The following is a 26,095-nucleotide window of genomic DNA, read 5'->3' as shown; positions in this document are numbered from 1 at the left end:
TCATATTTGGTAGATGCGCCATAAGGCCGCAGAAAATTAAACGTGCGTGATCTTCAATACGTTTATGTGAATTGAACAACGTGCCTGCCTATGACTATTTGGTAACGTGGCACTGTGCTTTTCTGCCGTTTGTCTGACTAGCGTTGTACATATAGTTTCCCTTCGTGCAGTCGAATCAGATCACGTGGGTTGACGGACACGTGATCGTTCCTTTTTTTCTGTTCTGTCCGTTTGTCTTAATCTCGCTTTCGATCTCTGCAGCACTTGGTGGCGATCGGTATTCCTCCATGTCACAGCATGCCAGGCAGGGTTACAGACCAGCACTATACGTGGTAGACCTCGTGGTAAGCTGTCACGCAGTTCCTTGCAGCGTTGCCTAATTAACCAATACGATGAAGTCGTTACATTACCCATTAGTACTAATCTTTTCGATAGATTATGTTAAATTGCAACGAAAACCTATTATAACTAGACGGCGTTACAGAATGCCGATACGAAATGTCTTAGCAATGTAAAAGATGCTATAATTATTCGCTTTTGACACGATTGCCTTTACCATAGACGCATGGTAATGACTACATGGCTAGAGGTACCCGACAAGTACTAATTATGAAACTATATGAACTATATTATACACTAACGCAAGACTTGAAAGACGACATCCGGGGAGTTCGTAACCAGTTCTAGGCATGCAGTAATTCAGCTAGGAAACTCAAGGAATGAACTTCCGTACACTCTGTCACGCATTTCGATCAGCGAAGTCACTGTTTTAGATTATATTCAACTACTTCCATATATGTTACACGAAGTGCAACAGATACTTGCATTTTCTTTTTAGTTTAATGACTTTTCTCATGAATATTGCTAGAACGAATCTTGCGGTTTAGCTTTCGTCGGAGCTTGGATGCCAATTATCGAACGGTGCTTAGATGTGTTCGCATTCGAATACACGAAATATTGCAGTTGGACGTCGAGTTAGTTTTGCTTGGTGAAACGGATTGGAAGGCACCCTTTTTTGACAAAACGCGCAGCTTTGTTGGTTCTTGTTCTAAGAACGGTAAGGATTATTTTCTTTGTGAGCACAGTGGTCGTACGTTATGAACAGAGAGATTGACAAATAGAGAAAGGGCAGGTTATTTTTTCGTCATGACAGTGACCCAGCTGCTGAGATGACCGCCCCTGACGCTCGGCAACGACACTTCAGGCCTTCTTAACAGCCCCGTTTATCCATGTGTGTCCCCTCAAACTGCGTGAGCTGTAAAATATACTCCCTTAAAAGTGAATAAGGGTGTAAGTCGGTTTATACCTCCCTTTGCGCAAATAGGTGTGAGTGCGGGAGTAATAGACACGTTTACACCTTTAATTCACTTGTAATGGTGTAAATCATTCTACAGTATGGAACGCAAATGTTTAGAGACGAACACAGTGTCCCGGCAACGTTTTTTTTTCTTTTAGGCATCGCCTACTCTCCCATTGAGCAATTTCACGCTCCTTTATGCACAACTTGAGTAAACTCGCCCAATTTGGAGTAAAATAACTCATAAATTCCGGGCAGTGGTGTAATAGGCACTTTAAAAGGTATGCACCATTTGGGAGGGTGTATCTTGTCCCGAAACATTGACTGCTGCCTGTCTCGCTTCCACGTGCCTTCTCGAAAGCACTGCGGCGGGACTTTTCTTTGAAGAATGACGAGCCACGTGATAACGCGCATGGACGTTTGTGGTCGGAATATACATGCGGTGCAGCTTTAAAGGAAAGGGAAGGCACGCAATATATGTATATGATTCTTTTTTTGTCCGTAATCCGAACAGCAACGTTTCTACGATTGAACGAAGTGGCAAAAAGAAAACGGAAGTTACATCTGTGGCAAGGGATTAATTTTTGTCTCACTTTTGGAAGATACGATGCCGAGTAAAAGCCGTCAGATAAAAAAAAGTGGCGCAGATAGTGTCCTCGAAAAGCCTCGACTACCACACAAGCAAAGCGCCAACCAATTTTCGATAATTCTTTTTAATATTTCAAGCTCAAAATGAGAATTTTGCCCGCTAGAGCCACTACAGTTTTACCTTCTCTCTGAAGTTCAACAATTTCATTAGCATCGCTCCAGCTGTTTTTTCGGGGAACCGCGTTTGCGCTTTGTATAGGCGGACTTCTGGTCTGTGTTTCCGGAGTCCCCCCATTACAGCGTGCCTCATAATCGAATCGTGGGTTTGGCATGTAAAACGCCAGAATTTAATTTATTTAGTAGGCGGAATCGCAAACAGCCCTGTTACCTGTTAAGCACGCACCCGCATTCCTCGCTACGTTTTACAGTGCTTATTACTGTAGCATCCACGGCCGTCACGTGACCGCAATCCACGTAAACGCCGTCGGCGTCGCTTCTATCCATCGATGGTGGCGCCGCCTTAGCGTTAGCGGCAGACGCGCGATTTCAGCGCGTCTTTGATTTCAGCGCGATTTCAGCGCGACAAGGATTTCAGCGTTTCACGTGCATTTGAACAGACGGAATTGCAGTTGGCCCCGAGCTAATGCTTCCTCTTTCGTGGTTACGGTTTGCAGCGCGGTCTACTGTGGCATCCACGGCCGTCATTAGCCCAGACGGCCGGCGTCGTACGAAGGACCGTACGCCGGCAGCTGGCCCTAATGTATGCGGTAAGAACAGACGTCGAATTCACCTGTAGCGGCTTTAGTTAGGATGAAAAGAAAATAGTTAACTAGCCTTTAAAACAGAAACCTGCAACGTTTACCCAACTCGGTTTCAAGGTATTTTGTCCAGTATATGCTTAGTACTTCCTTGCATTAGAGAACGCCATGTTCCGCCGTTACGTCATCACTACACGTAACGACGCATCGCGTTGACCAACAAAGTGCAGTCGACGCGTTCCAAGCCAGTTTTCGGTGTGTTTTTGATGCTAATTAGCGTTTAGCGTAATTCTGCCCAATTTTGTCAATATACGTCTCCCTTAGATGCGCCATCAGGGCATAGATCATGAAATGTGCATGATCTTCATACGGTTGTGTGAATTAAACATCGTGCATGCATATAACCAATTGGTAACTGGGCACTGTGCTTGCCTTCTGCCTTTTGTGTAACTAGTAGTGTATGTACATATCCCTTTCGTGTAGTCGAATCACAATTCAGTCATTTGGGATACACGGGACGCTTTTCTTTCTTTCCTGCCCTTTTGTCTTAATCTGGCTTTCGATCTCTGCAGCACACGTGGGCAGTCGGGATTGTTCCATGTCACACCATACCATGCTGGCCGACAGCCCAGCATTGCGTGTGGTCATCTTCGTGGTAAGCTCTGACGCAGTTTCCTGCAGCCTTGCCTAATTTACCGATACGATGATGTTGTTACATTCACTATTAGTGCAGATCTTATCCATACAGTTCATTAAATTATTGCCACGAGAACTTGTTATTAGAGCGCGTTACAATAATGCTATACGAAATGTCTTGACAATGCAGATGACGCTATAACTACTTGCTTTCCTCACGATTGCATTTACCACAGTGGCAAGACTACATGGCTAGAGGTAGTAGGCGTTCAAGTACTAATTATGAAAGTTGGAAGAATATTTTTTGAAAAACAAGTCGGACGATTGAACCCTAATGCAAGACGTCAAACTGGACATCCGGGAAGTTCGTAACCAGTTCTAGATATGGAACATTCTACGCTGCTATACAATTTCTGCACCGCAGTAAATTCTCGCCCATTTCTACTAGAAAACCAAGAATGAACGCTCGTACACGCTGTCACGCCTTTGGCGTACGCGCTTCAGCGAACACACTATTTAACTACTTCCAGATATCTTGCATTTTCTTTTTAGTTTAGTGACTTTTCTCTCGAATATTGCTGGCGTGAATTTCACGATTTAGCTTTTCGTTGGAGCTTGGATGCCTGATTGCGAACGGTGCCTAGGTGTGTTCATACATCATATTTCATAATTCACGAATTAGTTCTGTTGGACGTCCAAGTTACACAGCTTTTCTTGGTAAAACGAATTTGAAGGAACCCTTTATTGACAGAACATTCGCGCTTCGTTGTTACTTGCTATAGGAAGGGTAAGATTTACTTTTTTTGTTAACACAGAGGTGATGCCCACCGAACATATAGACATTGTCAAATACGAAAAATTCTAGGCCTTGTTTTTGCGTCGTGACAGTGACCTTGATCCGAAGGTGACCGCCCCTGGCGCTCGGCAATGACACCTCAGGCCTCCTTGACAATCCTGCTTAGGATTGTGTCGCATCTAGCTGTGTGTGCTGTAATATGTACACCGTAATATATATATATATATATATATATATATATATATATATATATATATATATATATATACACATATATATATATATATATATATATATATATATATATATATATATATATATATATATATATATATATATATATACAAAGATTTCAGGGCCGAATGATTCAAAAGTGACTGAGGCGCTAAATTACTCTAATTCATACAAATGTGTAAGTGTGGGAGTAAGAAGACAAGTTTATACCCTTATTCACTTCTATGGGTGTAAATTACTTCGCAGAATAATACGCAAATACTTGAGAACGAACGCAGTAGCACGGCAAATTTTTTTTTTTTTTTCAGCGGCTGCTCTCTCGTGGAGCATGTTCTCTCTTCTTTATGCACAAATTGAGTAAAGCTGCTCCCGCTTGGGAGTAAAATAACTCATAAACACTAAGCAGTGGTAGAATATACGCTCTAAAGAAGTATACACCATGTCTGAGGGTGTATCTTGTTTCGAAACAATTAGTGCTGCCTGTCTCGCTTGTGGTTATTTTCTTGAAACCTGTACGCTCGTCATTTTTCTCTGAAGAGTGCTATGTCACGCGGATAACCCACATGTCTGTTCGCGGCCGGATATTCCCGGCCATACAGCTTTAAAGGAAAAGGAAAGCAAGCGATATATATTTCGTAATATATATTTCGATTTCGTTCAATCGTACAAACGTGGCGGTTCTGAATCGGGCCAAAGAACATCAAATAAATGTTCTTTGGCCCGATTCAGAACCGCCACGTTTGTACGATTGAACGAAATGGCGAAAAGAAAACAAGTCACATCTGCAGTAAGGGATAAATTTCTATCTCGCGTTGCAAGATACGATGCAGAGGAAAAGCGGTCCGATAAACACGTGGCTGGAATATTCGAAAAGCATTCGACCTTTCATACACGCAACTCTCCCAACAATTTTCAATAATTTGTATATATTTCAGGCCTAAAATGAAGATTTCGCTTGCTAGAGTCGGTGCAATTTTGCTGTCTCAAGTGCAACAATGTCATTCCAATTTCAGTGCGGTTTTTTCAGGGAAGAATTTCTGAATTTCGTATGCACTTAAATAAGCGGACTTTCGGTCTAAACTTCCGGCGTCCCCCACTGAGGCGTGCCTCATAATGAAATCATGGTTCTTGCACTTGGGAGCATAGAATATAAATTAATTTATTACGCGGAATTGGAAACAGCCCCGAGCTAAAGATTCCTGTTAAAGACGCACCTGCTTTCATTGCTACGTCGTATACGCCGGTTACTGTGCTTTCCACGGTCGTCACGTGACCGCAATCCACCCTTACAATTCAGTCGACGTACAACCAGGCCCCGGTCCACACGCCAGTTTCCCGTCAACGCCGTCGGCGGCGCTTCTATCCAGCGATGGTGGCGCCGCCCTAGCGTTAGCTGAGCGCGCACGATCTCATTACTGCAGCCCCAGGAATATAACTTCTTCGCTCAAATTCCCCAAATTTCATACAAATAAGTCTAGTAGCTATCTCATAACAGCATTGCTGCCTTTTACATGTATTCGAACAGGCGGAATTGCAGTTTGGAGCGGTTTGCAGCGCGGCCTACTGTGGCATCCACGGCCGCCACTTGACCGGACCTCCGACATCGTACGAAGGTCCGTATGCCGGCAGTTGGCCTTAATGTATGCGGTAAGAGCAGACGTCGAATTCACCTGTAGCGGCCTTATTTAAAACCCCTTTCGCCAAAGGGGTTTTATGGTATTTTGCCAAGTACACGACTAACACTTGTTTGAACTCAACACAGTCATGTTCCGCCGTTCGCTCGTCTCAATATATATTCATTTTTTTAGAAGATACGCCATGAGGGAACATACAGTGAAATGTGCACGTTCTTCGTACGTTTGTCAATTAAGCACCGTGCATGTATATGACCACCTGGTAACGTTTCACTGTTCTTCCTTTCTGGCATTTCTCTAACTAGCGATGCATATATAGATTCCTTTCGTGTAGTCCAGTCAGATTACTGTTGGTTGACAGACACGCGACGGTTCTTTTTTTTTTTTCTGCTCTGTCCTTTTCTCTAACTCTTCGCTTTCGATCTCTGGAGCACACGTGAAGCATCGGGATTTCTCGATGTCACACCGGCAGGCTGGGTGAATGCCCAGCACAGCATGCCGTAGATATTCTGGTAAGCTCAGTTTGTTTCAAGCAGCGTTGCCTAATTTACTGATGCGATAAAATCGTTACGTTAACTATTATCACAACTCTTATCGATATATTTCATTATTGCCGCGACAACTTGTAATAATTACAGGGTGTTACGAAAAGCCTCATCGAAGTGTCTTAACGATTCTACACGTACATGATTTCATAGCCATTGCTTTTATGACAGAAGCAGGCATATGGCTAAGACTAAAGGTAGCAATCAGACAAGTACTGATTATAAAATTGAGAGAATAATTTTTAAGCCCGAAGTCGGACAAGTGAACCCTAATGCAAGACCTGAAACCTAACTTCCGAGGTGTTCATGACCAGTTCTAGACATGCAGCAATCGTATGCTGCTGTACAATTTCTGCAGGGTAATAAATTCTCGCAGATTTCAACCGCAATATCCAAAAAGGACCACCGAACACCCTGTCACACATTTGGCATACGCCCAAGAGCAAAGTCACTGTTTTAAACTATTTGACTACTTCTAGATTCTTTTTATTGTAATGAGTTTCCTAATGTCTATTGCTGACACGAATTTAACGGTTTGCCTTTGCATCAGAACATAAATGCCGGATGCTAACGGTGTCCAGGGGCCCTATAACGTAAGACTATTCCAATATGTTTCTATTCGAATTTCCTGACGTCAAATTTGCGTAACCACCGACGCAAGCACCGGGCGGTCACCCACAGGGTTGTCTGATGTTGGAATCGCACCGCTGGCACGAGTTGTTGGGGTCTCGGTGCTGACGCCCGTTATTGCCAATGGGTCGCAAGCCCCAAGGGTAGCGTTGGCCTGGCGGCCTGGGGCACTGGAAGCATCCGAAGGTCCCGGCAAAGCATGAGAAGACTGGTAACAGAACAACTTGTTTATTCTAACATAGCAAAAGAGCGGCCGGTCAGTTCGACCGAAGTGGAGAGACGGGAGAGCACGTAACTCAACAGTACAAATCGGAGCCTCTCTCCTGGCGTCCGGGGGCAGCTGCTCTTATACCCTCGGCGTCGCGGTCCAAAAGAGAAGGTCACGGGATGAAGGTCACGGGATGAAGGTCACGGGACGGCGCAGCAGGAGCCCACGACGGCGCGAGCGGTTGAGCCGAGAGACCTGCTGAACCGAGTGTAGTGACGCATCGCCAACCGCCCACACGACGGCGCGAACGGTTGAGCCGAGAGACCTCCAGGCTCCTCATTCGGGGAACTCCGCTCCCCGGCTGCCGCGCTTTGACAAGCGAGGGCACACACACACACACGCACACACGAAGACACGTGGCACTGAAACACGCCTGGACACGCTTGGCGGGTAGGCGTCGCGGCGGCGTCGGACGGGCCAAAATGTCCGCCGCTTTGAACAAAGCCCCGGCGTCCGTTGCATCCGCGCCGGCATTACCGCGCGTTGTAGGCGAAACGTAACAGACCGCCCCGCCGGGGGAAGGAGATCCCGATGGTCAGGGGACTGCATCCGCTGTCCGGAGGGATGTCGCTCGATGATGCTCATAACCGAAGTTGGGCGTCCTTGGGCGTTTCTTGAGCGCAGCGCACAGAGAAGGCCTCGTTCTCACGTTCAGGTGCACACAGGACACTGCAAAGTGACTTCGGGAGAGTTGACATTTTTGTTCTCGTTTCCGGCAAGCGTTAGAACCACGCCAAAAGTCAACCGCTCAGTCAGCAAGCACGGCACAACCCTCACTAAGCCCTGCCAGGCTCTTCCCCCTTTTATACTGCTGCCTAGTTCCTTACAGTAGTTTAGCAGCACTCAGAACGCGTCCACAAATCGGAAAATTTGCACTAAAAAGCACATCATCACTTTGAAACACTACACAAAAGCAATAGGTTAAAAATCCTGCCTCAGGAAGAAAAACATCAGTAACAAGCAATTTTGAGGCTGATTCCCACGTTAGGGGCTTCGACTTAAGCCATCGGCGTTACCGTTGAGACTCCCCTTTTTGTAACGCACCTCAAAGGAATATTGTTGCAAAGCGAGGCTCCAGCGCAGGAGGCGGCCATTTTTGGGAGAGATGGTCTGCAGCCATTGGAGAGGGCAGTGATCCGTTTCAATGATAAACCTCGAGCCGGCTAGGTAACATGACAATTTCTGAACGGCCCACACGATACACGCACACTCTTTCCCGGTGGCGCTATACGCCTGCTCACGACTCGTCAGCTTACGACTAGCATACAGGACGGGGTGTTCTACTTCTCCATTTTCCCGTTGGCACAGTACAACGCCCATGCCTCGCTCACTAGCATCACACTGAACAACGAACCCTTTGTGTAGTCGGGCGATCGTAGCACAGGCTGGCTTGTTAGGGCGCTCTTTAGGGCGCTAAAAGCTCTTTCCTTTGTCTCATCCCAGACGACTGTTTGCGGCTCTGTCTTTCTTAGAGCATCCGTCAAGGGAGCCGCGATATCAGAGTACCTGGGGATGTACCTCTGATAATAGCCGGCGACACCTAAGAACGACCGAATATCGGTCTTCGTGCGCGGTTGCGGGAAGTCTCGCACAGCGGCCACCTTTATTTCAGAGGGGCGGCGACGACCCCGACCAATCACGTGTCCGAGGTAGACAACCTCGGCCTGTGCTAACTGGCACTTGGGAGCCTTGACTGTCAAGCCCGCATCGCGCAGGCGGGTTAGCACTGCCCGCAAGTGCGCCATATGTTCCGGCCAGGATGCGGAGAATATCGCTACGTCGTCTAGATACGGTAAAGCGAATTCTTGCTGTCCCCGCAACACTTTATCCATGAGGCTTGAAAAGCAGTATGGCGCGTTCTTCAAACCAAAACTCAAAACTTTAGGACGGAATGTCCCCATTGGTGAAATGAACGCCGCATACCTACTAGCCTCTTCTGTAAGTGGAACCTGCCAATAACCCCTGACAAGATCTAGGGTGGAAATAAACTGAGCGCTACTCACTCTCTCAAGGCGCTCCTCGATGTTAGGGATCGGATAAATTTGATCCTTAGTGATGGAATTAAGCCTGCGGTAGTCGACGCAAGGACGAGGTTCCTTGCCCGGTACCTCAACTAAAATCAAAGGGGAGGTATAATCACTCTCACCCGCTTCAATAACACCGAGCTGTAGCATTTTCTTTACCTCAGCCTCCATAATATCGTTCTGGCGGGGTGACACCCGGTACGCCTTGGATCGTACTGGCTCTGGGGAGGTAAGTTCTATGTCATGAGTAAGGACAGAAGTACTACCAGGCCTCTCAGAGAACAGACCTTGAAACTCTTGTAAGAGCTGGTGTAGTTCGGTTTTCTGCTCAGGCGACAGCGATGCTTTACTTATTAAGTCACTAATGACTTGATCGGTGTCTTTCCTGTTCGTCACTGAGCCTAGTCCCGGAAGCTCGACCGGAAGCTCTTCGGGCACGTTTACCATCATGCACACCACTGCTTCCCGTTGCTTATAGGGTTTGAGCAGATTACAGTGGTAAACTTGCTGTGCTTTCCGCTTTCCTGGCAGACTCACCACGTAGTTAACGTCCGACAGTTTTTGAACAATCCGTGCTGGGCCCTCCCACTGCACGTCGAGTTTGTTCTTTAGCGATGTGCGCAATATCATGACCTCATCGCCCACCTCAAAACGACGGGCCCTGGCTGTCCGATCATAATAAACCTTGGCCCTCTGCTGGGCCTCTGCCATTGCTTCACCTGACAACTCCTGTGTCCTTCTTAAGCGTTCAAGGAGCTTAAGCACGTACTCTACCACGACTGGGTCGTCGCCCCTGCCTTCCCATGATTCTCGAAGCATGCGAAGCGGAGATCGCAGCGAGCGACCGTACACCAGCTCAGCTGGCGAAAACCCCGTATCTGCATGCGGCGCGGTCTTAATGCAAACATCACTCCCGGCAGACACAGCTCCCAGTCAGTTTGATGTTCAAAACACAATGCTCTCAACACGCGCTTCATGACGGAGTGGAGCTTCTCCACGGAATTCGACTGGGGGTGGTGCACTGAGCTGTGTAACAGCCTTACCCCGCACCTTTCGAGAAAGGCTGTCGTCAAAGCGCTAGTAAACACTGTACCCTGATCTGACTGGATTTCTGCAGGAAAACCAACTCGCGCAAATATGGACAGTAGTGCATTGACTATCTCAACTGAGCTGAGTTCTTTAAGCGGCACTGCTTCAGGGAACTTTGTCGCTGGGCAGATCACAGTCAAAATGTGTCGGTACCCCGTGGCTGTTACCGGCAGAGGTCCCACTGTATCAATAACGAGCCGTCTAAAAGGCTCCGTAATGATAGGTACCAACTTCAACGGCGCCCTCGATTTGTCCCCTGGCTTGCCCACCCGCTGACAGGTGTCGCATGTCTTCACAAAGTGGTCTGCGTCCCGAAAACACCCTGGCCAATAGTACTCCTGCAAGAGACGGTCCTTAGTTTTCTTAACTCCTAGGTGTCCGGACCACGAACCTCCATGCGACAAGCGCAACAGATCCTGACGATAGCATTGAGGCACGATCAGCTGATCGAACTCCACTCCCCTGCGGTCTAGATACTTCCGGTACAGGACCCCACCTCTTTCCACAAAGCGAGCATTTTTCTTGGCGATACCTTCCTTGATAATGCAGCGTATGTTTTCTAGGCTGCCATCCTTCTTTTGCTCGGTTATCAAAGCCGACCGGCTGACTTTTAGCAACCTGTTAAGTCCGTCTGACGTAGGCGCGATGAGCAAATCTGGAGACAGCTCTTCTAACTTTCCCGTGTCGGGAATTTCCTCTCCAGTATCTGCTGCCTTTAACGCTACAGGCTCAATTTTATTCAGTTCGGGCGTGCTCTGAATACCAGCTTGCTGCGCCTCTGACCCTTTTTCATCGTTCAACAACGTCGGCCCCGCAACTATCGCCTTTGCAGCGAGCTCCCGAACCTTCGATCTGGTTAAGGCCTGAACGCTAGCCTCACCAAACAAAAGCCCCTTCTCGCGCAGGAGGTGATCGGACCTGTTCGAAAATAGGTACGGGTACTGGGGGGGCAGCATAGATGACACTGCGGCCTCCGTCTCAAGTGCTCCGAAAGGTCCTTCAATAAGCACTTTTGCTACCGGCAGACACACGCTATGAGCTTCCACTGCTTGCTTGATCCATGCGCACTCGCCCGTGAACATATCGGGTTCTACGTAAGAGGGGTGAACTACATCCATTGTAGCTGCGGAATCGCGAAGCACTCGGCACTCTTTCCCGTTCACGAGGAGGTCTCGCATGTAAGGCTCGAGAAGCTTCATGTTCTCGTCAGTGCTGCATATAGACAAAAACACGACTTGTGTTTTTGTTTCTGGACACTGCGCCGAAAAGTGACCCGGCTTCTGGCACGTATAACAAACGCGCGCTTGCCTCATCTCGAACCGCTTTCTGCGTTCGGCTTCGGTTGCCGCCGTCTCCTTACGTTCGGTCGGACTGCTTTCACTCGCATCCGCACTACGTGTATCCCCCTTTGCTCTCATGGGTGTGAACTTCGGCCTCTCAAACTTGGAGCCAAATTCACCCTTTTGACCGTCCTTAGCTCCACGAGCCCGACGCGTCACAAACTCCTCGGCTAACTCAGCGGCTCTAGCCACCGTACTAACGTCTGGCCTATCCAAGACCCAGTACCGCACGTTCTCAGGTAACCGACTATAAAACTGTTCTAGCCCGAAACACTGCAGAACTTTCTCGTGGTCACCAAACGCTTTCTTTTCTTTGAGCCACTCCTGCATGTTTGACATAAGCCTGTACGCAAACTCTGTATATGACTCACTTCTGCCTTTCTCATTTTCCCGAAACTTCCGACGGAACGCCTCCGCTGACAGCCGGTACTTTTTTAGCAGACTCGATTTCACTTTGTCGAAATCCTCTGCCTCCTCTCTCTCCAAGCGAGCGACTACGTCGGCCGCCTCGCCGGGTAACAAAGTGAGCAAGCGCTGTGGCCACGTTTCCCGAGAGAACCCCTGCTTCTCGCACGTTCGCTCAAAGTTAACCAGGAACAAACCAATGTCCTCTCCAAGCTTAAACGGCCGCATCAGGTCAGTCATTTTGAACAATACTCGTTCTCCTGCACCGTGTGCCTGACTTCCATTACGAGCGCGTTCCATCTCTAACTCGAGACGCTTCATTTCCAAAGCGTGTTGACGGTCGCGCTCTCTTTCTTTCTCTTGTTGCTCTTTACGTTCGCGCTCATCTTTCTCTTTCTGTTCTTTAAGTTCGCGCTCCTGTTTCTCTTTTTGCGCCTCCCTCTCCTCAATGGTCTCAAGGCATTCCGACAGCTCGTCATCCTCAGCTTCTAACTCAAGAATAGCCCTTAGCAGTTCTGGTTTTCTGAGTTTGTCTGAGACATCCAGACCCAACTCTCTCGCAAGCTCCAGCAATTTCAGTTTGCGCAACGACTTCAAATCCATGGCTGCTCTGAATGCTGCTTTCTCTACTGCCTACTATTGTCTTGCCGCAAACTAACCCGGCAGCAACGACAACCACAATTACCAGCTCTGTTTCTAACACTAACAAAAGCCTGGCAAAACTCAGAAGAAGAAAGTCCCGCACTCACCAAACCTCGCAGCCAAGACTTCAGCGCAGTCGTTCCGCTGCAGGCAACCAGTCGTCACACAGGGCTCGTTGCACTGCTCCCGGATGGTCGTTGTGCTGCTCAGCATACAGTCAACCGCATCTCTTCGCTGCTGGCCTCCGTTGTCGCGATCTCACCGCTGGCAACCAGATGTTGGAATCTCACCGCTGGCACGAGTTGTTGGGGTCTCGGTGCTGACGCCCGTTATTGCCAATGGGTCGCAAGCCCCAAGGGTAGCGTTGGCCTGGCGGCCTGGGGCACTGGAAGCATCCGAAGGTCCCGGCAAAGCATGAGAAGACTGGTAACAGAACAACTTGTTTATTCTAACATAGCAAAAGAGCGGCCGGTCAGTTCGACCGAAGTGGAGAGACGGGAGAGCACGTAACTCAACAGTACAAATCGGAGCCTCTCTCCTGGCGTCCGGGGGCAGCTGCTCTTATACCCTCGGCGTCGCGGTCCAAAAGAGAAGGTCACGGGATGAAGGTCACGGGATGAAGGTCACGGGACGGCGCAGCAGGAGCCCACGACGGCGCGAGCGGTTGAGCCGAGAGACCTGCTGAACCGAGTGTAGTGACGCATCGCCAACCGCCCACACGACGGCGCGAACGGTTGAGCCGAGAGACCTCCAGGCTCCTCATTCGGGGAACTCCGCTCCCCGGCTGCCGCGCTTTGACAAGCGAGGGCACACACACACACACGCACACACGAAGACACGTGGCACTGAAACACGCCTGGACACGCTTGGCGGGTAGGCGTCGCGGCGGCGTCGGACGGGCCAAAATGTCCGCCGCTTTGAACAAAGCCCCGGCGTCCGTTGCATCCGCGCCGGCATTACCGCGCGTTGTAGGCGAAACGTAACACTGAACAGACCAGTCAAATTCTCTCCTCGTTTATAGGAGGTCACTTTTGTTTGCTTCAAAAACGAATAACATTGCCTACACTGAGTGGCTTGTCGTATCTAATTGGCTGACAAGAGGCGAGGAGAACGCTCAAGTGGAGAGGGATTCACTGGGGCAGAGCCAGTGCACTGAAAATCGATAACCGGATGAAGAGGGTGGTGCCAGCGTCTGTGACTGGTCGGCTTTCCCTTACTTAGCTTGTGGTGGCTGGTCGAAAATCGCGGCGGCATGCAACGGAAGCTTTAGAATGACGCTAAAACAGACCCTCAGCAAAGAAGAGTTAGCAGAATGAGGTAGTAAACGTGCCGAAAGTGCTTGAATACGCTACACGGTCACGCAAGAAGTTTTATTATACGCAAATACACCCATGCTCTCCGGCAGGTGCGAGTAGCCAGCGTCTCAGCGATCGGCAGCAGCTATCTTCTATTCCTTTCGGAACGGGGCAGCCTGCGGCTATTCCGAAAAAAATTCAGTTTTGTTCGGCATATTAATGCATCTTTATCGCGTACACGTCACTTTGACGCGGTGAGTTCGTGCGGTTTTGTGACGTCGCGTGACAGGCAGGTGAAGTGGGTGCAGCCCGAAAACCAATAGCCGAGGGCTAATTGCGAAGAGGGTTCGAATCAAAAATAACTGTTTTTCTTTTTTGTCAAATCATGCATAATACGTGTGTACACATCATATCAGATGGGGAGGTATCGCGGTTTTCGTGACGTCGCGTGACAGACAGGTGAAGTGGGGGGTGGTAGAAAAAGGTTTTTGACCAATCGCGGAGGGCTGATAGCAGAATTGGAATAGAAAAGTTTGGAATAGTTACGTTATAGCGCCCCAGGTGTGTTTGTATTCCAATGCACGAATTAGTGCAGCTAAACGTCTAAGTTAGAAATGTTTACAAAACGCGCATTCTTCGCTGTTAATGATTCTCGGAACTGTAAACATTGCTTGCATAGAGGTGGTGCTTCACGAACGGATAGTTCCTGAATGCCCCTGAGGTGACTGCTCCTGGCGCTCGGCAACGACACTTCGGGCCTTCAAAACAGGCCTCCTTAGTTGTATGTGTGCCATCGTACTAAATCAGCTGTAAAATTTAGACATCTATAGGGGAATGAGGGTGTGAATTGGTGTATAACTCACACCCTTACAAAACGAGGATATATCTGTGAGACTAATAGAGCGATGGTGCAACGGTGGCGTACAGAGAGCATCTGCCTCGCGTGCAAGAGGTCCGTGGTTCGAATCCCGGTGCCGCGCAATTTTCCAACGGAATAAAAAAAATTTTTAATCGGCGTCATGATAAAATTGCATAAACAGGCCTGGAGTGCGGCCTGGTCCCGGTGACCAGAACCGGTAACGCACTCCCTCACCAGAGCAGGATTGGTCACCCTGGTGCAGTACTTGGCCACAACCTCCTATATGAACACAACAAACCCCGGCCCTCAGTCCCCAGCAGCTGCGAAGCAACTGACCACGGCGGTGGTCAGACCTGCGACGCGGCAGAGGGTGCTAAGAATCCCTGGTTCCGGATAGGCCGCCACTGGAATCTGAACCTGGCAACGTTTAACGCTAGAACGTTATCTAGTGGCGCGAGTCTAGCAGTGCTATTGGAGGAATTCGAGGGCAGTAAATGGGATATAACAGGGCTCAGTGAAGTTAGCAGGACAGAAGAAGCATATACAGTGCAAAAAAGCGGGCACGTCCTGTGCTACCGGTGCTTAGCGGAGAGACGAGAACTAGGACTGCTCGCCCGACAAGAGGCACGCGCGGTCAGCTACGTCGCGGGGATTCCTGATTAATAAGGATATAGCTGGTAACTTTCAGGAATTCTGTAGCATTAACGAGCGGGTGGCAGGTCTTGTTGTGAAACTTAAGAGGTACAAATTGAAAGCTGTACAGGTCTACGCCCCCACATTCAGTCATGATGACCAGGACGTCGGAAGCTTCTATGAAGAGGTGGAATCGGCGATGGGTAAAGTGAAAACAAAATACACTATACTGAAGGGCGACTTCGATGCCAGGGTAGGCAAGAAGCAGGCTGGAGACGTCAGTGGGGGGATATGGCATAGGCTCTAGGAATGCCAGGGGAGAGTTATTAGTAGAGTTTGCAGAACAGAACAATATGCGGATAATGAATACCGTATACCGCAAGCGAGATAGCCGAAAGTGGACGTGGATGAGCCCGAATGGCGAGACTAGAAATGAAGTAGTTTATACTCTGCGCTAACCCTGGCATTGAAGACACTGAAGTGCCAAGTTGGCGCTTCACTGTCCTTTTTTTCTGTCCCAAGTTTTTCTCTCCCAAGTTCAGCAATTTCATTCACATCGGTCCAGCAGTTTCCTCAGTCAAGAATTTTTTCCTTTTGTGTGCATTTAAGTATAGAAGGAACCGCAAACTGCGCCGAGCTAAAGACTCCTGTTAAGCAAGCGCCTGCTTTCCTCGCTACGATTTACAGCGCGGGTTACTGTGGCATCCACGGTCGCCACGTGACCGCAATCCACCCGGGCAGTGCACAGTCGACGTACAACTAGGCCGCGGTCAAGATGCGAATTTCTCGTCAACGCCGTCGGCGGTGCTTCTTTCCAGCGATGGTGTCGCCGCCCTAGCGTCAGCAGTGCGCGTACGATAGTATTATTATAGCCCCAAGAATACAGATGTTGCTCCCAAATTCAAGAAATGTCATTCACATTAGCCCAGGGATTGACTCGTCAAAAGATCTGTCTTTCAAATGCATTTGAACAGGTGGAATCGCAGTTGGTTTCTATCTAAGGCTTACTCTTTCTCGGTTACGGTTTGCAGTACGCTCTACTGTGGCATCCACTCTGTCAGCGGACTCACCGCCGATGTCGTACGAAGGTCCATATGTCGGCAGCTGGCCCTAGTCTATGCGGTAAGAGCATACCTTGTATTCTCGTATACCAGCCTTAACTATAATTTAAGAATAAAACTAATGGCTAACCAGCCTTTAAAATACAGTAAGCTATCACTTTTACATAAATTGTTTTCAAGTTATTTTGCACGGTACATGTTTAGCACTTGTTTACACTCGACGCGCTCATGTTCCGCCGTGACGTCATCGCTATACGTATCGACGCGTAGCTTTGACCATCAAATCTGCTACCGACGCGTTTCAAGCGTTTTCGGTGTGCGTTCCCGCACGCATCGGAAACTGAATCTCGGTGCTGGATGCTACTTAGCGTTATTTACTTCAATTCTGCACAACGTTGTATATATTCATTTTTCGTAGATTCGCCACCAGGTCAGAGATTATGAAATGTGCATGATCTTCATACGTTTATCTGAATTGGACATCGTGGATGCATATGACTACTGTATTTAGTAACGTGGCACTGTGCTTGTCTTCTGCCATTTGTCCAGCTAGCAATGTATATATAGATTCCTTTCGTGTATTCTAATCAGAATGCCGCCAGTTGACATGCGTGGGACGGTGTCCGTCCGTCCGTCCGTCCGTCCGTCCGTCCGTCCTTTCATCTTAGTCTCGCTTTTGATCTCTGCAGCCCACGTGGGCTGTCGGGATTGCTCCATGCCACACCGGCCTGCTTGGTGACTGCCCAACCTTTCACCTGGTCCCCATCGTGGTAAGCTGACCCGCAGTTTCCAGCAGCGCTGCCCAATATACATATACGAGACGTCGTTACGTTAATTATTAGCACAAATATCAAGACATTTCGTTAAAATATTGTCAAGTAAATTTGTTATCGTTAGAAGGCATTACGAAAAATGTCTTCTAAATGCCCTAACAAAGAAGATGATATAACCGTTTGATTTTGCCGCGCTGCCTTTACCACAGAGGTATGCGTATGACCACGTGATTAGAGATAGTAAACAAATACTAATTTTTAACCCACAAGTCGGACGATTGGACCCCAATGGAAGACTGGAAACCTGACATACGATGAGTCCGTAACCAGTTTTAGACATGCAAAAAATTTAAAGCGGCTATGCATATTCTTTCAGCGTAAGAAATTCTGGCCTATTTCAACCAGAAAACAAAAAATGATTTGCTGTGTGCGCTGTCACACCCTTTAGATACGCCCTTTATACTAATCACTGTTGCAGACTATTTAGCTATTTGCACATTATTTACACGAATCGGGGTAGATTTGCGAAACGTGCCACTTGCAAAGCAGAAGCCATAGTGCGGAACACTTGGGCGTCCACTTTTCCTTCAGTACTGCCACTCTTACTGTGTCTGATAATATTATTTGATGTAGGTATCGCTAATTAAATCGAACATCTTAATTTCATTCCACAGGTGCTCCACCGATTGAGTGAAACTTAACGGCAAAAATTTTCCACGACCTGTGGATTTACGCCTCACCATCGGTAGACCGACCAATATCGTGTCTCGATGAGGGTTTCTCTCGATTACCTCTTCTTGTGCTTTCCGTAGTAATGGGCAAATCGGCCTCGCCTCCGGAAACACCCCTCATACCGCATGCCTGATTATACGCCATGAAATAGAGATGATAACAGCGAACGTTTCCGCAATGTATGACGGGTGTCACACGTTAGTGTCAAGCTCTATCGATGTTGACACACCAAACAGAGCAAAACATTCTAAAGGCAACAAGAAAAAAACTACACGAAAATTCACTGCCACGTTAAGTAGAATCCTAATAAGATACAGAAAAATAAACGTTCATACAAAAGACAGCGGAGGATTTACCGCCTTGAGACACTCCAGGTGCGAGATTTATTTACCTAGCTCAAATAAACATTCTGGGGCAAGTTGAAGAAGTGCACCGAACACAACGCTAGACTTCAACTGAACCGTCAGTCAACTGAAACAGAGAATTGGAGGCATAAACAGAACTGTAGCGCAAAATAAAAGTAACCTTGGCTCATTTGCGCTAAACAGGCTTCAAGACCGGCACAGGCACCAATATTTTTTGCATCTACACCGCAGCACAAACATTCATCAGTAAAGATGAACATTGTGTATTCAGAAGGAGCCGAAAATTCTACATGGCGAGTGGCCCCGCTAGTAGCTACACCCATGGCTACTAATTTTGGTCTACAAGGGATTAACTAAGAGAATTGTCATGCCTACATCAGAATTGAAACGCGTACATTCATTTATCTTTTTGTTACAAAGACACAAGGACCTGGAGATATGGACCTGGCTGAACACATGCCAAATTTGAGTTTCTTTCAATTTTCTACGAGTTCTTCTTTGACGGCAAGCCATTCAGAAGCAGTGATAGAAAAAAATTGGCGAATTAGCATCGATTACCAAGTTTAAAGGCTTCAACGAATCAATTACTGGCGTCTGCTCTACTCGACTACGCAGAATATGCACTTGATTATCTTTGCGTACAATGGCCCCTATTTTTTAAAAATACACGATGCGTGACAACCACTGTTTCGAGCTGTTTACTTGCCTTCATGAATAGATCTATTTTAACGAAATGCGCAATGTATGTGCTTTATTTACGCAAATTTCTTCCTTATAGCATGAAATTGTAATAAATGTTTGGAAAGAATAAAGCTAGATGACTGGAGACGCTGATGACGTCACGTAAAACATGCGAGTGGTGCTTCGCATGAAAGCGCGACGCAAGACAATTCGGAAGTAAATCTCCCGTTGCGAATATTAATTCTGTCTATATAGGCGTTCCCGTAACATCATAAATTTTACGTAACCCACATGCGTTTATTCGAATTGAATATTGCGCATATGTAAGAATATTCGGTAACAGAGAGCCTTGTTCTTTTTTCTGTCATGTGTCTTAACCAATGTACATGCATGTTTTTCGTGTAGTCGAAAGGGGTTGCCAGTGGCTGACTTGCACGCAAAGATTTTCGTTCCGCTCACTTTGTCGCAATCTCGCTTTCGACCTCGGCAGACCTCGAGGGCTGCCGCGATTCCTCCATGTCACACCCGAAGGCTGGGTGGCGGGCAAATATTACACGTGGTCAACTTCGGGTAAGCTCGCACGCAGTTTCCAGCCCCGTTGTCAAATGCACAGATAATATTAAGCCATCGCGTTAACTATTACTACAAACCTTACCGACAGATTTCGTTATATTATTGTCACGCAAGCTCAAGATTCAGATCTGAGCCAACTCATGCGCGTGCGCTGATGTCCATTAATACACCGTGCTTTGTTTCATAAGGGCACGAAGCAATGAGTCACGCTTTCCTTCATAAAGCCACGAAGTAACGAGGTCTTGTCACTGAGTGAGGGTACATATTTGTGAAAGTAATTCACGACGCCCAACATTCTTCGAACCGCCCGCTTATCCTTCGGAGGTGGTATGGCGCGTATGCTCTCGATTAAGTCTGAGCTGGAGCGGACACAGTTTTCGCCGATCACGTCACCAAGAAATGTTACCTGTGTCACGCGAAATACATTTTTGCTCATTAAACGTCAGCCCAGCTTGATCCGCTCGCTTTAGTACGGCTGGAAGCCGTTCATTCTGCTGCTCTGTCGAGTCCGCCCAGACCAGAATGTCGTCAGTGTGTGCGCGTACTCCTGTCAGGCCTTCAAAAAATTTCTGTCAAATGTCTTCTGGAAGACCTCGCTCGCTGAAGAGATTCCAGACGGCAGCCGTAAAAACCTGTAGCGCCCAAAGGGCGTTGCGAAAGTACACGCGAGCGACGTAGCTTCGTCCGATGGAAACCAGCGTTTGCGTCAAGCCGAGAACAGTACTTTGCGCCCGATATTTCGCTTTCAATGTCTTCCCGCCATGGCATCGCACAATGTTCGCGCAAGCCGGCCGTCCTTTTTTCGGACAACGAAACGGCTTACCCAGTCGGTAGACTCGTCCACTTTCGCAGTGATAGAGGCCCCTTCCATGCGGTCAGTTCTTCGCGAAGCGGTTCCTTAATTGCCAACGGTACCCTTCGGGCGGGCTCAACTACTGGAAGGGCATCCTGTCGCAGCACCTTCTTGTACAGACGCTTTGCGGAGCCGGTTCCGCGAACTAGTCGGGGAAAAGCCAGCTGGGGAGCGCCTTGTTCGCTTGAGTCTGCTGCCCTCACCGTTTGAATCAGTCCGAATTCCCGACATGCCTTGGGACAAATGATGGCATCGCGACCTTACTTCACAGTAAGAAATGTAACCTGACGCTCTTGGCCGTTTATGTTCAGGACTTCTGTTGAGAGTCCCACATGCTTGATCATGCTTCCGTTATGTGCCGTTAAAACCGTTGTGCTTTTTTATTGGCTCCATTACTCGATTGGCGCGCCTGAACACACACAGAGATAGTAGGCTGGCTTGCGAGCCAGTGTCTACTTTAAATTGCAGTTCTTGGCCAGCTATCTTGCCGCGAACTGTCCAATCTGTCCCCGCACCCTCAGTTATGCCACACGCGCTGATATTCAGTTATCGAAGTTATCATCGGCCTCTTGTGCTTCGTCGACTTGGTTTATCTGGTCTGGCGTCTTCTGCAACATGCCGCGAAGTGGTTCTTTTTCTTGCATGCGTAGCAAAACTTTCCGCGAGCCGGACATTCTTCTGGCGCATGAATTCTTCCGCATTGACGGCATTGATATTGTTGTTTTTTATGTCTCGTTCAGTTTCGGTCGTGTACTCCACTTGTAGCCTTTCCGTCGACCACGATGCATTCTGCTGCGCAGAAACTTCGGCTGCTTTGCACATTTGGTCAGCTTTCTGCAAGCTAATTAAGGTCCTTCTCACCTAGTAACCTCTGCCTGAGCTTTTTGTCGTTGATACCAAAGACCACTTGGTCCCTTATCATGGATGGTTCAAGCTCTCCAAAGTTGCAGAGTTTCGCTTGCTTCTTGAGATCCCGCAAAAAGCTTTCAAATGGTTCTGCCTCGTCCTGCAATCGAAGGCGGAATACATGCCTTTCATAAGTTTCAGTCCCGTCGGGAAGACAGTACTATTCAAACTTCCTGACCAAAGTTTGACAATCTTCTTTGTCCTCACCTTCGGCAAACACGAAGTTGCTGTACACGTCCCTTCCTTGGCTTGTCTGACAACGTCGCTGTGATGAAGAGTTCCAACTTCTGTTTAAACAACAGCCAGTTTCTTTTCAAGTTTCCAGAATGCTGCAACGTCTCCGGGGGCTTGACGGCGTCCATTCTGCTGCCCAGACAGACTTCTGACACCATGTATCGTGTTTAAAGAAACGATCGAGGCGACTTGTTGCTGAGCAAAAAATGACCAACGGATCGTTTATTCATATGCTTATGTACTTACGTAGGCAGCGAGCGAAATGAGAGTCACGGAAAGAAGTGGCAAACGGCGTCGGCGCACATGCGCGATAGCCCGTTCTGATACAGCGGGCAAATATTACACGTAGTCAACTTCGGGTAAGCTCGCACGCAGTTTCCAGCACCGTTGTCAAATGCACAGATAATAATAAGCCATTACGTTAACTATTACAACAAACCTTACCGGCAGATTTCGTTATATTTATGTCACGCAAGCTCAAGATTCTATGGCGTCGCGAAAAATGCGTTCTAAATGACCTGACAATAGAGATGTCATAAGTGATTTCATCAAGATTATTATTTATCAAGTTATGGGGTTTCAGTACCATAACCACCATTTCCGGACTCCGGAAACTTGGACGACCAGGGATTCTTTAAGGTGCACGTAAATGTGCGTACAAGGGTGTTTTCGCAATTCGCCGACGTCGAAGTGCGCCCACTGCGGGCGGGATTCGATCCCGCGACCTCCCATGCTTAGCAGCCCAACACTACAGCCACGTCGCGACTGCCCTTACCGCAGAGGCATGCATATGACTGTATGACTAGAGGTACTGACAAGTACTAATTGTGAAACTTGAGGGACTAATTTTTAACCCTAGAGCAGTCAAACTAAAGCAAGACTTGAAACCCGACATCCAGTTCTGGACACGCGACAATTTCGCGGCTTTACCCATATGCTTTCAGCGTAGTAATTTCTCTCAGATCTCAAGAAGAAAACCAAATATGAACTGCCGTACCCTTTGTATGCTTAAAAATAAATTTCCCGGAAGACTTCTGATTATTCCCTCTCAAAAAACGCAAGTTAAAATGGCCTGCAAATTCATAGAACCATCGAATGGCACCAGTTCTGATACAGTTGGAGTGTTCGACTGCAGGTGAATCTTATTGTGAAATAAAACGAACAAATCTCGTCCATCAGCAATCACTTGCTGCATTTCTTTATATCCGAACACATCAAGAATGTCTGCCTACAGCGTACTATGCGACAAAAAAAATTTTTCATAACTGCAGGACAGGGAGTTTTCTTAGCGTCCTGAACACGCTGCTGCCACAGGGCGGACAAATGGGCCTAGAGCTTCCTCTACTAAGTAGAACGACCTAATCTCGTTCAAAACACGTTTCGCCGACATAGTGCAAACTGCAAAAAAAGAAAGTGTCCCAAGATACGCGAATGTACGCATTGCCGTCAGGAGACCCACCCGTACTGCGACCCTTGAGGTGCTCTAATTACTATGCCGTGACTCGCACTAAAGCGTGCGTCTCTATGATAATCGAGGAAAGCTTGAAAAATGCATTCCCTTATGGCCCGTTCCCTCGTACAATGGATCACTCGTCTGCGTTTCCAGAAGCACCCCGTAAACCGTGAGGCCTGTTTAGACGCCATGAAATACCGGTGGTGCTATAGTCATCAGCATCATCGTCAGCCTGGTTACGCCCACTGCAGGACAAAGGCATCTCCCATGCTTCTCCAACTGCCCCGGTCATGTACTAATTGTGGCCATGTCGTCCCTGCAAACTTCTTAATCTCATCCGCCCACCTAACTTTCTGCCGCCCCCTGCTACGCTTCCCTTCTCTTGGAATCCAGTCCGTAACCCTTAATGACCATCGGTTATCTTTCCTCCTCATTACATGTCCTGCCCATTTCTTTTTCGTGATTTCAACTAAGATGTCACTAACTCGCGTTTGTTCCCTCACCCAATCTGCCCCGTAGGTGAGTACTGGTAAGACACAGCTGTTATGCTCTTTTCTCTTGAGGGATAATGACAAAAGTATACAACAGCTGTGTCTTACCAGTACTCACGCACGGGGGACTAATTCTATAGTACGCGCTTCGAAAACGCCGGACAGGGGCCGACACGCTAGTGCCACGTTGAAGCGACAGTTACGAACCAAACTGTGCCAAACATTTTAAAGGCAACAGAAGAGAAGATCGAGTTCCACTGCGATAATCCATTACGACTAGATTACCAGAAACGTACCCCACCTTCAGTTGGGCGCTGATAAGACCGAAGAAAAAAAAACGCTCATAAAAAAAGGTGAGTCGGGATTTGCCGCCTATAGCTACTCCAGGCTTGAGACTTGTTTAACTAGCGCGAGCAAAAGCGTCGAACAAGATTAAAAAATACGGAGGACACTGAATCTTTAATCCGCTGAAACACAGAATTTCAAGTCGAGAGCAGTATTTGACGCAAAGAAAAAGCAACCTTGATATCGTCCCAATCCTCTTATAACTAAACGAGACTCAGGTCTACAAACGCCACCAGCGAACACTTCTGTAATTGAAGTACTAAGACGGGTACATTAATCGCATCCGCACGGAAGCACGGAGAATTAGCGTTTCATCGGTAAAGATTAACTGCTTGTATTCGCACGGAGCCGAAAGCTAAGCTCAACGAGTTTCGAATAAGACTTTTGATTCACTCAGTGCGAACTAAAAAGATGTTCATACGTCAATTGAACAGTGCCTGCACTTTCAATAAAAAAATTTAAAGTCGCACGGTGTTTGTGATTTTGTTATTTTTCTAACCACGAACGTTTATACATTACATTACAATCGGTTAAGATGCGTGTACCGTTTATTTTTTTCATGTGCTTTTGTTTTAATTTCGATGTCGTTTTCTGCAGGAGCGTTGGCTGTTCGGATGTTTCCATGTCGTACCGCCGGCAGTCCGGCCACGAGACACCAGACGTCGCCAACGTCGTGGTAAGTTCTCAGGTTCTTATGCCGTGCGTTCTTACGAAACCTTAAAACCCGTTATTAGGATTCATTTCCTTGCGTCAGCATAACATTACATATCAATTGCAGACAAAAGATCTGTTAATCGCAATCTACGAACATCTCGAGGCAATGTTTTCCAATGTTGACGCTCCAAATTCACTTTTACAATGTTAACAGAGGTTCCAAATGTTCGATTACATTTGTCCGTGTTGAAAACAAGGTTGGGGAAGTTATACGTGGGCAATTAAGATATCTTTTTAATTTCTTTTTGTTGGAAACAGATTCCTGTCACTGAAAGCAATATAATGATACCCGACACTTATTCACATGTCGATGTCGCTTGTCTGTTCATTAATGCAGGAATTCTGCACAGTTTCGGGTGTCGTGACCCTTCGAAACGATCGGGAGGAACGGCCACTGAAGGTCGGGTTTTCATTTCAGGAACTTCGGGGTAAGCTGATACAGTTGGTTGTATAGGATGTCTAAAATTCTTGAAAAAAATGGACCATGGCAGGTTGCGCAATTCTAGTCTGAACCGGATTACTAGCAGGGGTTTCGCTTGAGAAATGAACTGAATTGTGTACATCAACCAATTTCGCTATTATGCTAACGACTGCTGTAACTTTAGGACACGCGGTGACATTTGGGAACTTATGCAGCGCTCTCGACTGCTCGTCCAGCCTATCGCTTATCGGGGACGATGGCGCTTACTTTCCGAGTGCCACCGCCAAATATGCTGAGTCACTGCCAAGCCGACGCCCAGAGCCGTGACCGCTCACTTCGCCACGGTCCGCCCGCACGGTTCTTTCGCGCGAAGCGAGGTTCAGAACCCTGCCATACGATATCGCATGAATGCAGTCACGTGGCCATATTTCGTATTTCGATGGCTTTCCTTAGACGCAAAAGATAATAACCGCGCCACAAGACAGCTTCATGTTGTCCCTTTCTTCGAGTCCCGTGTTCTCTTGGGGTAACTCCCCAAAATCATGGAGTGACCAACTGGCCCACACCCATACACTGCTATGCATCGTTTACGCTTCCACAAAAAGTTGGATCGGTCGTCTCAGAATCCCCTCTACAATGCAACGAAACGCAATTGACCCTTAAGTTAATATAGAAATGTTTCTATAATGCATCTTAGTTAATTGACTAATTAAGCGGAATATAAACAGATAAACTAATGAGTGCCACATGACGGAAACCACATGCCGCTGCTTTCAATCAGCTGCGGCTAACCACATAGTCCTTGGTTCAAGTTACGTGA

General features: G+C 47.6%; 1 protein-coding gene across 2 annotated transcripts in view; it reads left to right on the top strand.

The window, feature by feature from the left end:
• The window catches only part of LOC126525812 (uncharacterized), an 80,200-nt gene that overhangs the window by 38,926 nt on the left and 15,179 nt on the right, over positions 1-26,095 (top strand). The window contains exons 18-24 of one of the 2 annotated variants that reach the window (XM_072289974.1): positions 2,560-2,652; positions 3,216-3,298; positions 5,835-5,922; positions 16,692-16,795; positions 17,424-17,504; positions 24,738-24,816; positions 25,192-25,282. In XM_072289974.1, the coding sequence (XP_072146075.1) occupies positions 2,560-2,652; positions 3,216-3,298; positions 5,835-5,922; positions 16,692-16,795; positions 17,424-17,504; positions 24,738-24,816; positions 25,192-25,282 (619 nt within the window). The remainder of the gene's footprint in view (positions 1-2,559; positions 2,653-3,215; positions 3,299-5,834; positions 5,923-16,691; positions 16,796-17,423; positions 17,505-24,737; positions 24,817-25,191; positions 25,283-26,095) is intronic. The other variant, XM_072289975.1, reaches the window with a different exon arrangement.

This window comes from Dermacentor andersoni, chromosome 8 (assembly GCF_023375885.2).
Source record: "Dermacentor andersoni chromosome 8, qqDerAnde1_hic_scaffold, whole genome shotgun sequence".
NCBI classification, from domain to species: domain Eukaryota; kingdom Metazoa; phylum Arthropoda; class Arachnida; order Ixodida; family Ixodidae; genus Dermacentor; species Dermacentor andersoni.
Note: the sequence above shows the minus strand (reverse complement) of the source record. Positions and strands in the feature narration are given on the sequence as shown.